We start from the raw sequence: 13,997 nt of genomic DNA on the forward strand, positions 1-13,997 counted from the left end.
AACTCAAAAATGCCTTTCACTAATAATGAAAAGGATCGATTTATTCCAAAATATGGTCAATATTATTGGTGTCTGGTTTCTGAGCTTTCTAGGGTTGGCCAAAATTATTGATGGGAGTTTACATTAAATTATTGAAGTCTTAAATGTCTGGTCCGTAGTCGGCATGTTGTTCCAATAAGGTTGGAGGCGTGTAAATTATTGTACTGAAAAATCACACAAAGTTCAATTCCCAGGAAAGAGAGGTGGATCACAAGAATCTCTTGAGTACCAAGTCTTTCCTTAGTCAGAATATCTCTTCTATCGTAATTTAATAGCACAATTAAATACTACTATTATGCCCTCAAATATTGAAAGAAAAATAGGACAAGAAAGAACACAAGAGTTCTAATGAAGTTCGGTAAATTATACCTACGTCCTCGGGCACTAACACCATATGATAACTTCACTATCTCCAAAATATTACAAACAAATAGAATTCCTTAAGAATTCTCAAATGGGAGAAGAGAAAAAACTAAGTGAGAAAGAATAGTTGGGATTATTTGAAATGAGAAATGAGAAGGCCTATTTATAGTTGAGGTTCAAGGACCAAACAATAAATAGTCCATTATCTCAAGGACCAAAAAAGAAATTCTCCCAAGCCAATTTTTCAAAGTCATTTACGGTGCCAAACTTGCACCTCTTATTTTGACATTTTAGTCAAAATTGATGGCTGCCATGCATTGTCAACAAGCTGCCACTAATGTTAACACGGCCCACATCCATGTCAAACGGGGCACTCACATTTCAGACAATATACTTAATTTCATGGAGGAGTTACATGCATTAGCTTTCCTATTTAAGTAAAACTCATGGCTAATAAGAATCATAATATGCATTCCAATTGCCAGCACTTTCTTCTCTACGTTTCTTTACTCCTACAACTCTTCCATTTCAGCTAATATCATCATCTTCAACCATTGTCATTTTTTTCATCTATCATAAACCATATATATATAAGAGATGTTGGTGTTGTGGATTGGAGCTTTGGTTTTCATTATATACATCACACATTGGGTTTACAACTGGAGAAATCCTAGATGTAATGGCAAACTCCCACCAGGTTCTATGGGTTTCCCATTTCTTGGTGAGACTCTTCAGTTCTTCAAGTCCAATACTACTAATGATGTTCCTCCCTTTGTTAAAGAGAGAATGGAAAGGTCAATTCAATATCCATGACTTTTTCCTCATGATAATCTTCGTTTTTTCCTTTTTCTTTTTTTTTGTATGCATTTCATAACATATCGGTTGCAGGTATGGGCGGTCTTCAAGACGAGCATAGTGGGACAACCGGTAATCGTATCAGCCGACCGGGATCTCAATCACTTTGTGTTTCTTCAAGAAGGGCAACTGTTTCAGAGTTGGTATCCGGATACGTTCACAGAGATCTTTGGACGTCAAAATTTATCTTCCTTACATGGCTTCATGTACAAGTACCTAAAGAACATGGTGCTTAGTCTCTTTGGCCCTGAAAGCCTCAAAAAGATGCTCCCTGAAGTTGAGCGAACAGCTTGTAGAAGGTTACAGCAATGGTCAATCCAAGAAACAGTTGAATTAAAAGAAGCAACCGCTGCTGTACTTACACATACTTCCTCCCCCATATATCTGGAGAAATCTCATTTTTAAAGCTTCAGAATACAGTGTAATGATACCTTGTGTCTTTATTTGCAGATGATATTTGATCTGACAGCCAAAAAGCTGATAAGTTACGACGAAGAAAATGCCACCCAGAAACTGAGGGAGAACTTCGTTGCCTTTATAAAAGGATTAATCTCCTTTCCCTTAAATATTCCTGGAGCAGCCTATCACAAATGTTTACAGGTAGTTAACGAGTTGAGATTTTGATCATTCTAGAGCGTATGTCTACAGGTAGCTGACCAACTATCTGTTGTCTATTGATTCTTGATTTTTTATATATTTTCAGGGAAGGAAAAATGCAATGAAAATGCTAAAGAACCTGCTAAACGAAAGGCGGGCAATGCCAGGAAAGAGCCCAAGTGACTTTTTTGATTTTGTCCTTGAAGAACTTCAGAAAGAGGGAACAATTCTAACAGAGAAAATCGCTCTGGATTTGATGTTCGTTCTACTATTCGCCAGTTTTGAGACAACTTCTTTGGCTCTAACTTTCGCAGTAAAGTTCCTTTCTGACAACCCTTCAGTGCTAAAAAAACTAAGGGTATGTGAATCTATATTCTCGAATCTGCAAAACCCAAATCTTTTTCCAAACAAACATGAACGTAAGTATTTCCTCCTTATAGGAAGAGCATGAGACAATTCTACGAAACAGGGAAAATACAGACTCCGGGCTTACATGGAAAGAATATAAATCAATGACATACACATTCCAGGTGAGAAAATTTGTGCTTTAAACATATGATCTGTTTTGAAGGTTGTTTGTTTCCATACTGACAACTGCAACTTACAGTTCATCAATGAAACAGTTAGACTAGCAAACATAGCGCCAGTAATATTCAGAAAAGCACTAAGAGAAATCCAATTCAAAGGTGGGCATCAAAATTGTTCTAAGATCCACTTTCCAATTGTTATATTAAAAAAAAAATTGGCCATGCAATTAATAAGAAAGTTAACACACCAAATTTGGTGATAATGTAGGATATAACATTCCAGCTGGTTGGGCAGTAATGGTCTGTCCCCCAGCTGTGCACCTGAATCCAACAAAATACAAAGATCCCTTGACCTTTAATCCATCAAGATGGGAGGTTGGTCAATACTCAAAATTCCATCCGCGCTAGATTGCTTCTAAAACAATAATCACATAAAAATTTACTTTGAAACTCAACAATTCTTCTACTTCTATAACTGCAGGGTGTAGAAATAAATGGAGCCACAAAGAATTTCATGGCATTTGGTGGTGGCATGAGATTTTGCGTCGGAGCAGACTTCAGTAAAGTGCAGATGGCTGTGTTTCTCCATTGCTTGGTGACAAAGTACAAGTAAGACCAAATTACAAGATGTTTTATATTTGCCCAACACACTGTGTTTGAGAGAGCAAGAGACAAAAAGTCATCAAAATCTTGAACCTTCTTTCAGGTGGGAACCAGTCAAAGGAGGAAATATACTCCGAACTCCAGGTTTACAGTTTCCAGGCGGCTTTCACATAAGGCTCATGGAGATAAACTAGAATGGATAAACTTTAATAGAAACAAGGCAGATAATAATATAGAGCTGGGAACCAACCAAAGGTGGAAATATACTCCATAATGATGTCCACACTATACTGAGATCAAAATAACACTTTATGATGTAAAAGCCCTAGCAGCAGAAGCACTACACTTCCGAATGCAATAATAAGCAAATTCTTACCTTCTCCCTAACTTGTCCTCATAAGAAATATTATGTAACTGTAACTTAATTTTTATTGGTTATAAATAACATAATATATAGATGAACAGAAATTTAGTTAAGTAATTTAGTTGAATTGGTAGTTAATTAAGGTTCAGAGATTAAATTCTAAAAGTTTAATCGTTATAGATTTTTAATTAGTAAAAGCTTAGAGAATTAAATAACAATTATCTAAAGGAATAAAATGGTAAATAAATCAAATTTAAAATATATGATAGAGGGATTTGATGGTGGATACCATTGACTTAAACTAATTAAATATTTTTGTAAATTAATTAGATTAAAACATGCTAATTTAAGTATAAATAATAAACATAATGGAAAGAAAGAGAAGATGATATCATCTTCATCTTCAACCCGTGGAAACCAAAGAAAAAAGGAAAGGAAGAAAGCTTGAAAATCCGTGGACATTCGGCTATCAGATTGAAGTAAATTCCTAGATATTTTGCTTTGATTTTTATGAAAATTAAATCATGGGAGCTTGATTTAGCTAGCTTATATATCCATTTGCAAAACTGTTAACTTTTTTGAAAAATGTCACTTTTGAGAAATGGATGAATTTGGTGTGAAAATAGAAATTAAGCTTAGATTATGAAAAAAAAAACTAAATTGTAAAGTATAATTGTTAGTTTCATACATTAAGGACCAAATTGAGTAAAATGCAAAACTATTATGAAATTTTTGTAGGAATAGAAAGTAAGAGGTCCCTAATGAATATATGTGAAATTAGATTTCAATCCGAAGCTTTAGATCGAAAGTTATGCTTGTCCTGTGTTTAGGGATTAAATTGAATAATTATAAAACATGTTTGATATTGTATTTGATTGTGGATTGAATGAAAATTGATGGTGTTATATATATTGTGATTATACATAGCTAACGTCGACGCGAAACAGTCAAGAGGAAAAGGAAAAGTGAGATCCGACAACAAGTGATGCGAGCTTTCAGTTTGTATTTCTATTATTCGTGATCAATCTAATTATTGCAAATTCATATTGAAGTGCATGATTTAGTAATGAGGTGAGTATATAGTGGTTGTATGAATTAAATTGTGGTGATTGTTGTCGTAACTATTTTTTTGAAAAACGGGTATCAACTTGGAGAAAAACGAAAATGGGAGTCGCCACCAATCTTTTTAGGTGTGATTAGATCACCTTGTAAAAGTGGTTGTTTTTAATAAATGGTTTAATTTATTTAAACAACGATTTTGGTCCACGTAAATCAAGAAAACAAGTTCGGGAGTCGGTTACATACGAGGAAGGATTAGCACCCTCATACGCCCAAAAATTGGTACTGGTTGATTAATTAGTGTCTTAGTGTCGAAAAAATGAAGGCTTGAAAGACATTGAAATCGATCCTCTTCGTAAAAATGCTAATTTGAAAATGACCGAATAAATTAAAAATGTTAAAGACTCCATAATAATAGTAGTAATTATAATGAAAGTAAAAATAATCTGGATATAACAATAGTAATATTAGTAATAAAAATAATAGCTATAAAAATATTAATCATGACAATAAAGAATAATAGTAATAATAATAATATAGATAATAATATATATAAAATAATAATAATAGTTAGAGATAAAAGATAATGGAAGTAGTAATAATAATGGTATTAAAACAAAATACATATAGATACAAGTATAATAACAATAATGGTAATAAAAAATAGTAATAATATTTAAAATATATGTATATAAAAATAGTAGTAAAAGGATATGTATATATATAATAATAAAAATGACATTAGGATAAAATAAATATAAGTATAAATATGATAATAATAATAATGATAATGATAATAATAATAATATAGTAGTAATAATAAAAGTAAAATTAATAGTAAATTGATAATAATAATGTACATTAATAACAATAATAATATATAAAGGATAGGAAATAATGAATGATAAAAAAATGACAATAATATGATAATAAAAATAATGGTGATGGTAATAATGATTATAGTAAGAATATACAATACATAGTATTAGAAGTAAATACATAACACATACATATTAGAAATAAACATAATAATAAAAACACTATTAATAACTATATAAATATATATACATGATATAGTTTGAAAAACATAAACATAAGATGATATGAAAATAAAAATAAAAATGATATAGTATTAAAGTATATGCATAACAATAAAAATACAATATTAAAATATATATACGAGTAATAAAAATGTATCCGTATTAAAATATATACATAATAAAAATACAATATTTAAAATATTTACGCAGTATATGCATAATAATATTAAAAATAACTATTAATGATATTACATAGATATATACAAATGTAAAAAAATAAATACATGATAATATTAAAAGTATGTACATAACATAAATATCATACATATAATATCTAAATATACATACATATATATATATATAGTATTTAAAAAGAAATATACATAATATAATATTGATATATAAATATGTGTGATATGGAACATAATACATATATATTTATAGAGTACATAGGTGTCATAAAAAATAAAAACAATAATAGTAAAACTATTACTAATACTATTTAATATATATAATATACATATATATAAGTATGACAAAAATATAACAATAATTAAAATATAATAGCATGAATAAAATTAAAATTAAAGTAAAATAATGAGAAAGAGTAGAAGAGGGACGAAAATCGAAGCAAAAATGAATTTTGGGGTGAATTTCAAAGAAAACAAAAAGAAAAACAACCAAATTGCAGCATGCGCATATCCTAGAAGTACTGAAAATGCAATATTCCCCATCCTAAAAAGCAGCACGTGGTCGAGGACCAAATTGAAAAACGGGACATATTCCAGGGCCGAATTTAAAGTAGCAATAACTTGATTATAGAGACATGAAAAAATGGAAGGGCTAAATGTGCAAATAGCCCTTCCACTAAAAAATGTGCGGATCCTCTTTCTAGGCGGGTCGGGTCGCGAGTTTTCTCTCTCTCACCCGCTAGCCAGAGTTAAAGTCCGGTGAACAAGCCACCATATGCCCGACCGGTCGTCGTCGCCGGCCACCGCACCCGAAGGTACGTTTTTGCTTCTTTTTTTTTTATGTCCTTATGATATATTGTATGTAGAGGTAAGCAAATTCGAAAATAAAATAAAAAGGAAAAAAATAATAAATAGAAAGAAAATAATAATAATGTAATATCACCTTTTGTTTTAGATTTTGATTCTTGATATTTCAACTTTTATTTTCCTATTTCTTTGGTGTTGCTTGGATCTCTACTTTCTTTTGTGCTTAGATCTAAAATTTGTCAAATGCTTTTTTTTTTTTTATATTTGCTCAAAAAAAAAAATTCTTCTCCTTCTACAATGGTTTTAGTATGGCCTTTTTATAGCCATTTACAAACTTTATTATATATATATATATATACTTAATGTCTTTTCTTCTTTTTGTATGGCAGGCAAACGGTGGTAGAGGCAAGTGCTATTTGCACTGTCAATGCAACTAAGGCAGTGGGATTAGGTGATTTAAGGTTTCTTTTTCTTTTTCTTTTTCTTTTTGTTTTGGGTATTGGGCTAATTGGGCTAGGGTTAGGTATTAGGTTTGGGTTTAGTGGGTCATTTGGTTTAATCTGGGCCTGCAAATTGGGCTTGTACAATTGTTATAGTATATCAAGATAGAGAACTAAATTGAATAAAATAGGAAGCAATATGATTTAATTGATATGTGATAATTGTTATGAAATTGAGTTGAAACTTGTTATATGATGTGTTGGAATGGTGAATTGATGATGAATTGAGAATGATGGAATGTGAATTGAACTATGTGATTACCCTATTAACTGTTCGAGCAGAGTTGGATATAAATGGCATGCCATAGAATTAGATTGTGTATGAGTTTATACTTCAGTTTATCTGATGATGCACTTATGTGCCAATATATTTGTTTCGGTTGTGTTAGTATATTTACTTCGGTTTATCCAATGATGCACTATGTGCGCTAGTGTATTTACTTCGATTTATCCGATGATGTACTGTAGTGTCAGACTAGGATGCAGGTTGATTAATTTGTGTACCCGTCTTAAATCCGCGTCAAGTTAATAGAGTTATAAAATGTGAGTAGGTTAAATGATACATGAATTGGATTGATATCATGGTTTGATGATTCAAATGTAAATTGCGATATATGAATATTAATAGCATGTGAAAGATCATGCAAACCGATTATACAAGCCTAGAAGGTCGAAATGGAATTTGGCAAATCAATCAATTTGCTTTGAAAATGATATATATAATGTTATGATCAAATATCATATATGATTGTAAACACTATTGACACTAGTATGTTAATATAATATGATCATTAGATTGATTAATTGAATTATGTATGGGTTAATACATAAGAGATACATGGTACTCTTAATGACATGTATTGATTGATGTGTTGGTTAAGAATTGACATTAATGGCATATGAATTAGTTGATAATAAAACTAGTATTGGATGAATGCAATTTATATAAACTTATATTGCATTTACTTGATTTATGGAAATTATCACTGACAATTATCGTTCAGCGATAGTTTTTTTTCTCGTGCACAAGTCTAGGTAATCTCAAAGTCACAATAAATTATTCCAGTATCTAAAAAGCGATCCCTGACTCAACAATATTTATATGATCCCTTTTTGTTCATTATATGGCATGTACCTAAGTTAATTAGTGTTGAACGAACGTCAAAACGAAGTTACGACAAGGAACCCTTGAAGTTACGACATCAACCCGTTATTTTAAAAATATTATAATTTAGTCCTAATTTGACCTCGGGTTAGCAATAGACCTTTCGTAACTCATATAAGATCCAAAAGTTATTACAAATTGTTTTATACACATGTTTTGCTTATACTTGAATGTTAATGATTTTAAATCAAATGTTATTTGATTGTAGTTGCTTCGGGAACAAATGTGAGACCTTGTAACTCGAACTCGATAATCGGGTCAGAGAACAGGGTGTTACAAGAGATGTAGTCAACAAAACCTCAAGAGAGATGAGACTCAAACCCATTAATTAAAGTCGTCCTTGATTGAAACTTAACTTAACGCTTGATATAACATCAAGTCTTGAGTTCTATGAGACAAAATACATCATCAGTATGTGAATGCTAGCACTATAAATAATTTCATCTTAAAATTAAAGTGTTAGGTACCTATAATGATAAAGTAAGGATGTGTAATGTAATCTTAATAGACCCATAACGTTAATATGTGAGAGTTACGATAACACTCTCAATGGGATCTACTTATGTGAATGGGAAGTGTCGCCGCTTCTAGGAGCTTAAGGCCTTGACTCTAACAACACTCATGAAAAGAGAACAGACAAATGGTCATAATAGTGTCTCCAGATACTATGCATTGATCGATGTTGAAATAATTGTGTGAGATGTGTCCAGTTAACCAAATTGAATAATTAGTTCAAAGCTTAATCTACCGTGCAATTTCAATTAACTTTAACATGTTTTCACTAAGTGAAAGTTTGATTGTAAGATACTTTCATTTATGCAAATTGATTTCCAAGTTTATCAAAATGTAAAATATCTTAAAAATGAGAGGAAATTGTTGGAAAACTTTTAAATATTTATAGTATTTCAATAACTATAAATGAAAGGGTGCAAGTAATCAAAAGATATATTTTTTTGTTAAAAATAGAATGTTGTTAATGACAAGAAAAGAGAGAAAAATAGAACATACATGGAAACACACTCCTCGGGTAGATAAGTAGAAAATTTACTATGTCGAGTTCGAATAAATTACAAGGAGTATAGACTGCGTCTATTTATAGGTTTAGAAAACCTTATTCTAATGAACCTCAGTAAACTTCTATGCGGATTCTTCTTGTGCAGCCCGTACCGTACCGCAAGGGCCGTATCTTGCTTATTGGGGATCCACGATGGGTTGCGGCCCTCAATCTTCGCCCTCGTGGATCCCTTTATCTTCCCACTTGTATTTTATTTTAATAAAGCATTTGGGTCACAACTCTAACATTTTTCGTTATAATAAAGAGTTATAATTATTTATAGTAATGAGTGATGTCTCTTAAAAATGAAAATTTATATTTCTTGATTTTAATAAAGAATTATAATATTCAAGTAATATTACTTGAAGTTATATTTATTTATGAAATGTTATTTGAATAGTTATATCTATTTAGGATATATTAATTGAATAATTATATCTATTTAAAAGGTATGATTATTCAAAAAAAACACCTATTGAACAAATATGTCTCTACGAAGAGAAATAAGAATTATTATAAATAGAAGTGAGATTTCATTTAGATGGTATACCAGAAAGTTCTCAAAATGTTCTATTATTCCTCCATCTTCTACTGATCTTATATTGTTTTATAAAGAATTATTGTAAATTTTTTTTATTGAAATTGATTTTCCTTTTATATTCTACCCAGTACTTAATGGACTCTTTTTTGTCAATGCAAAACGGAACAAGTGCTTAAAATTCATTTGCACACCAAATATGGTTGAAGGGAATAGAAACTTTAAGTTTTTCCTCACCAAAATTTCACATTAACAGATCGACCTTCGATCAATGGGGTTCGGAAATGCTCATCCATATTCATGATGCGGGGATCCAATCCATTTATGGTCAATAGAGGAAAAAATCTATGATATTAGCTCAAGGCTAATTATTCACTCTATGTACATGTAAGAAAATGCATGAGTCATTACTAAGTTCTTTTGCTGAAGCTAAAAATCGGCTTGTTTACTTAAAGAGTCTATATATTAGCTCCACAATTGTTGTGTGAATATAATTATTTGATGTTAATACTTTTATTATTTAATATTTACTTAATACTCACCCAATTGTTGTGTGAACTGTAAAATATAATCAATTTCATCCAAGAGTTGAATGTATCGGCTTACCTATTTAAGGAGAACTTCCCATGACTGATAAGAATCATAATATGCATGCCAATTGCCAACACTTTCTTCTCCACGTTTCTTTATTCCTACAACTCTTCCATTTCAGCAAATATCATCATCAACCATTGCCATTTTCTTTATCCATCATAAACCATAATTACATATATCAGCATTTCAGTAAGAGATGTTGTTGTTGTGGATTGGAGCTTTGGTTCCCCTTATATGCATCACATATTGGGTTTACCACTGGAGGAATCCTAGATGTAATGGCAAACTCCCACCAGGTTCTATGGGTTTCCCACTTCTTGGTGAGACTCTTCAGTTCTTCAGCCGCAACACTACTAATGATATTTCCCCCTTTCTCAAAGAGAGAATGAAATGGTCAATTCAATCTCCATGGCCTTTTCCTCGTGATAATCTTCTTAATTATTCCATTCCATAACATGTTCATTGCTACTGGTTGCAGGTATGGGCCAGTATTCAAGACGAGCATAGTGGGACAACCGGTAATCGTATTGACCGATCCGGATCTCAATCACTTTGTGTTTCTTCAAGAAGGGCAACTGTTTCAGAGCTGGTATCCGGATACGTTCACAAAGATCTTAGGACGTCAAAATGTAGGATCCTTACATGGCTTCATGTTCAAGTACCTAAAGAATATGGTGCTTAGTCTCTTTGGCCCTGAAAATATAAAAAAGATGCTCCCTGAAGTTGAGCGAACAGCTTGTAGAAGGTTACAACGATGGTTAATCCAAGAAACAGTTGAATTAAAAGAAGCAACCGCTGCTGTACTTATACAAATACTCCCTCCCGCATATTTATGAAGAAATCTCAAATTTTAAGTTTCAGAATACAGTGTAATGATACCTTTGTCCTTTTATTGCAGATGATATTTGATCTGACGGCCAAAAAGCTGATAAGTTACGACCAAGACAATGCCTCCAAGAATCTGAGGGAGAACTTCGTTGCCTTCATAAAAGGATTACTCTCCTTTCCCTTGGATATTCCTGGAACAGCATATCACAAATGTTTACAGGTAGTTAACCAGTTATATTTTTGGCCATTCTAGAGCATAATAACAAATGTTTACATGTAGTTAACCATTTCTCTATTGTATATTAATTCTTGAAATTTTTATATTTTCAGGGAAGGAAAAATGCAATGAAAATGCTAAAGAACCTGCTAAACGAAAGGCGGGCAATGCCAGGGAAGAGCCGAAGTGACTTTTTCGATTTTGTCCTTGAAGAACTTCAGAAAGAGGGAACAATTCTAACAGAGGAAATAGCTCTGGATTTGATGTTCCTTCTACTATTTGCCAGTTTTGAAACAACTTCCATGGCTCTAACTTTAGCAGTAAAATTCCTTTCTGATGACCCTTCAGTGCTGAAAAAACTAAGGGTATGTGAATTTATATTCCTGGATTTGCAAAATCGGAATCTTTTTTTGGAACAAAAATGAACTTAGTATTTCCACCTTACAGGAAGAGCATGAGACAATTCTACGAAACAGGGAAAATACAGACTCTGGGCTTACATGGAAAGAATATAAATCAATGACATACACATTCCAGGTGAGAAATTTGTGATATAAGTTTATGAGGACATGGTATCAGTTGTGAAAGGTTGCTTGTTTCCATACTGACATGTACAACTTACAGTTCATCAATGAAACAGTTAGACTAGCAAATATAGCGCCAGTAATCTTCAGAAAAGCACTAAGAGAAATCCATTTTAAAGGTGGGCATGAAAATTGTTCTAAGACCCACTTTCCAATTGTTATATTAAAAAAATTTGGCCATGAATTAATAAGAAAGCTAACACACCAAATTTGGTGATAATGTAGGATATACTATTCCAGCTGGTTGGGCAATAATGGTCTGTCCCTCAGCTGTGCACTTGAATCCAGCAAAATATAAAGATCCCCTGACCTTTAATCCATCAAGATGGGAGGTTGGTCAATACTCAAAATTTCATCCGCTTTTACCTGCGAGATTGCTTCTAAAACAAAATCACATAAATTCTACTTTGAAACTCAAAACAATTCTTCTACTTCTATAACTTCAGGGCGTAGAAATAAATGGAGCCACAAAGAATTTCATGGCATTTGGTGGTGGCTTGAGATTTTGCGTCGGAGCAGATTTCGCTAAAGTGCAGATGGCTGTGTTTCTCCATTGCCTGGTTACGAAGTACAGGTAAGAACAAATTACAAGATGTTTTATATATGCCCAGCACATTATGTGTGAAAGAGCAAGAGACAAAAACTCATAAATCTTGAACCTTGTTTCAGGTGGGAACCGATCAAAGGAGGAAATATACTCCGAACTCCAGGTTTACAGCTTCCAGATGGCTTTCACATACGGCTCATGGAGAAAACTAGAATGGAGTAAGTTGTTCGTGCAGAGTGATTGCTCGTGACTCAAAAGGCATGGAAAAGAAAACCCAAGTATATCACTCTGCACAACAAAAGGCAACAGGTATATTATTAACACAACATCATCATAAGTAATTAAGGTTCAATTCAAATAAATGGAACTAAATATGAAATGTTATTGTCACAATAACCTATATGTTTCTCTGATAATGAAGTGCACCAAACATTTTTGCAGGTATTACCAAATATTTTTTAGAGGCTCAAAGAATTTATAATGAAATCATAAAGGGGTAATCTGAAATAAATTCATAGTTTACAAGATTTACTAATCAATAATCATACACATCAATCGCAATTTGTTATCCTACTTCTAAAGCTACTGCAATAAGATTTCATATTCCAGGGTAGATAGCACAAAATTGACACATATAATTAATCCAACAAAGAAAGTGGACTACCTCAAGGCAGATCCATTTGTTGGCATAGACTTCTACCTCAAGGCAGTAAAAACATAGAAGCATATTATAAACTCTAATTGTCCTACCTTGATCGATTGTCAAGAAGTGTAACCGAGTACTAAATTGGCACTCTTCTCCCTCAACTTCACTCAATTCAGAGTCCTTCAATATAGCTGCATCTATCCCAGTATCTTAAATTTTGGGAAGGTAAAAGGCTAAAAGACAAAAGTAACATGCTCTGAAAACCACTTGTTTCTTACCAGATGCCGCCTGATCAGTTTTTGTATTGAATTTAAAAGATGGAGCTGAAACTTCTTTTGACTTAATTGTTCCCGCAGCAATCTCAATATCAATGACGTTATTTCTCAACATGGTGTTCATTTCATCAATTTCTCAACCATCCACAGACATATAGTTGAGCAATCAGATTCTACATTACGTCATTCCATATAATTTTTTACAGTGCTGATAAAACTGAGCGTTAACAGATATTTCCACAAGATGAAGGTACATGCCTCTGCAAAGGACAGCAAATAAGCTAAACAGGAGAACAGAAAATCAAAAAAGACATAGGACTAAAGTTCATTAAAAGAATAATTCAAAGCAACATAAATGTTAGAGTTGTGACCCAAATTCCAATTAAAGAAATAATACATTGATAAAATTAGGGTATTTGTGGTGGGCTTAAGGCCGAAGGTCGAAGAACAAGTGTCAATAGTTTATCCCTCTCTAGAAAATGGTTGTGGCTAACTAGCTTCTCCATGTATAAATTTTTTATCTTTTTAACTTTTTGTTATTTCAAAAGCATGATAAATCAAAGCTAACAATATTGCATATTTTTATATTATTTATTTTTATTAT

The 13,997-nt window shown here is 32.1% G+C and overlaps 1 protein-coding gene and 1 pseudogene across 1 annotated transcript; both read left to right on the top strand.

Moving 5' to 3' along the window:
- Positions 1–892: 892 nt before the first annotated feature.
- On the top strand, positions 893–3,352 carry LOC108481432 (cytochrome P450 87A3-like; annotated as a pseudogene).
- A 6,987-nt stretch (positions 3,353–10,339) lies between these two features.
- LOC108481431 (cytochrome P450 87A3-like) lies at positions 10,340–12,916 on the top strand. Its single transcript, XM_017784570.2, has 9 exons — positions 10,340–10,689; positions 10,775–11,096; positions 11,195–11,344; positions 11,455–11,706; positions 11,789–11,878; positions 11,966–12,044; positions 12,151–12,257; positions 12,372–12,499; positions 12,595–12,916. Exons 1-9 carry the CDS (start codon positions 10,493–10,495, stop codon positions 12,692–12,694), a joined length of 1,425 nt encoding a protein of 474 aa, XP_017640059.1. The 5' UTR covers positions 10,340–10,492; the 3' UTR covers positions 12,695–12,916.
- The last annotated feature ends 1,081 nt before the right edge of the window (positions 12,917–13,997 follow it).

The sequence above is a fragment of the Gossypium arboreum genome, chromosome 1, assembly GCF_025698485.1.
Source record: "Gossypium arboreum isolate Shixiya-1 chromosome 1, ASM2569848v2, whole genome shotgun sequence".
Taxonomy (NCBI): domain Eukaryota; kingdom Viridiplantae; phylum Streptophyta; class Magnoliopsida; order Malvales; family Malvaceae; genus Gossypium; species Gossypium arboreum.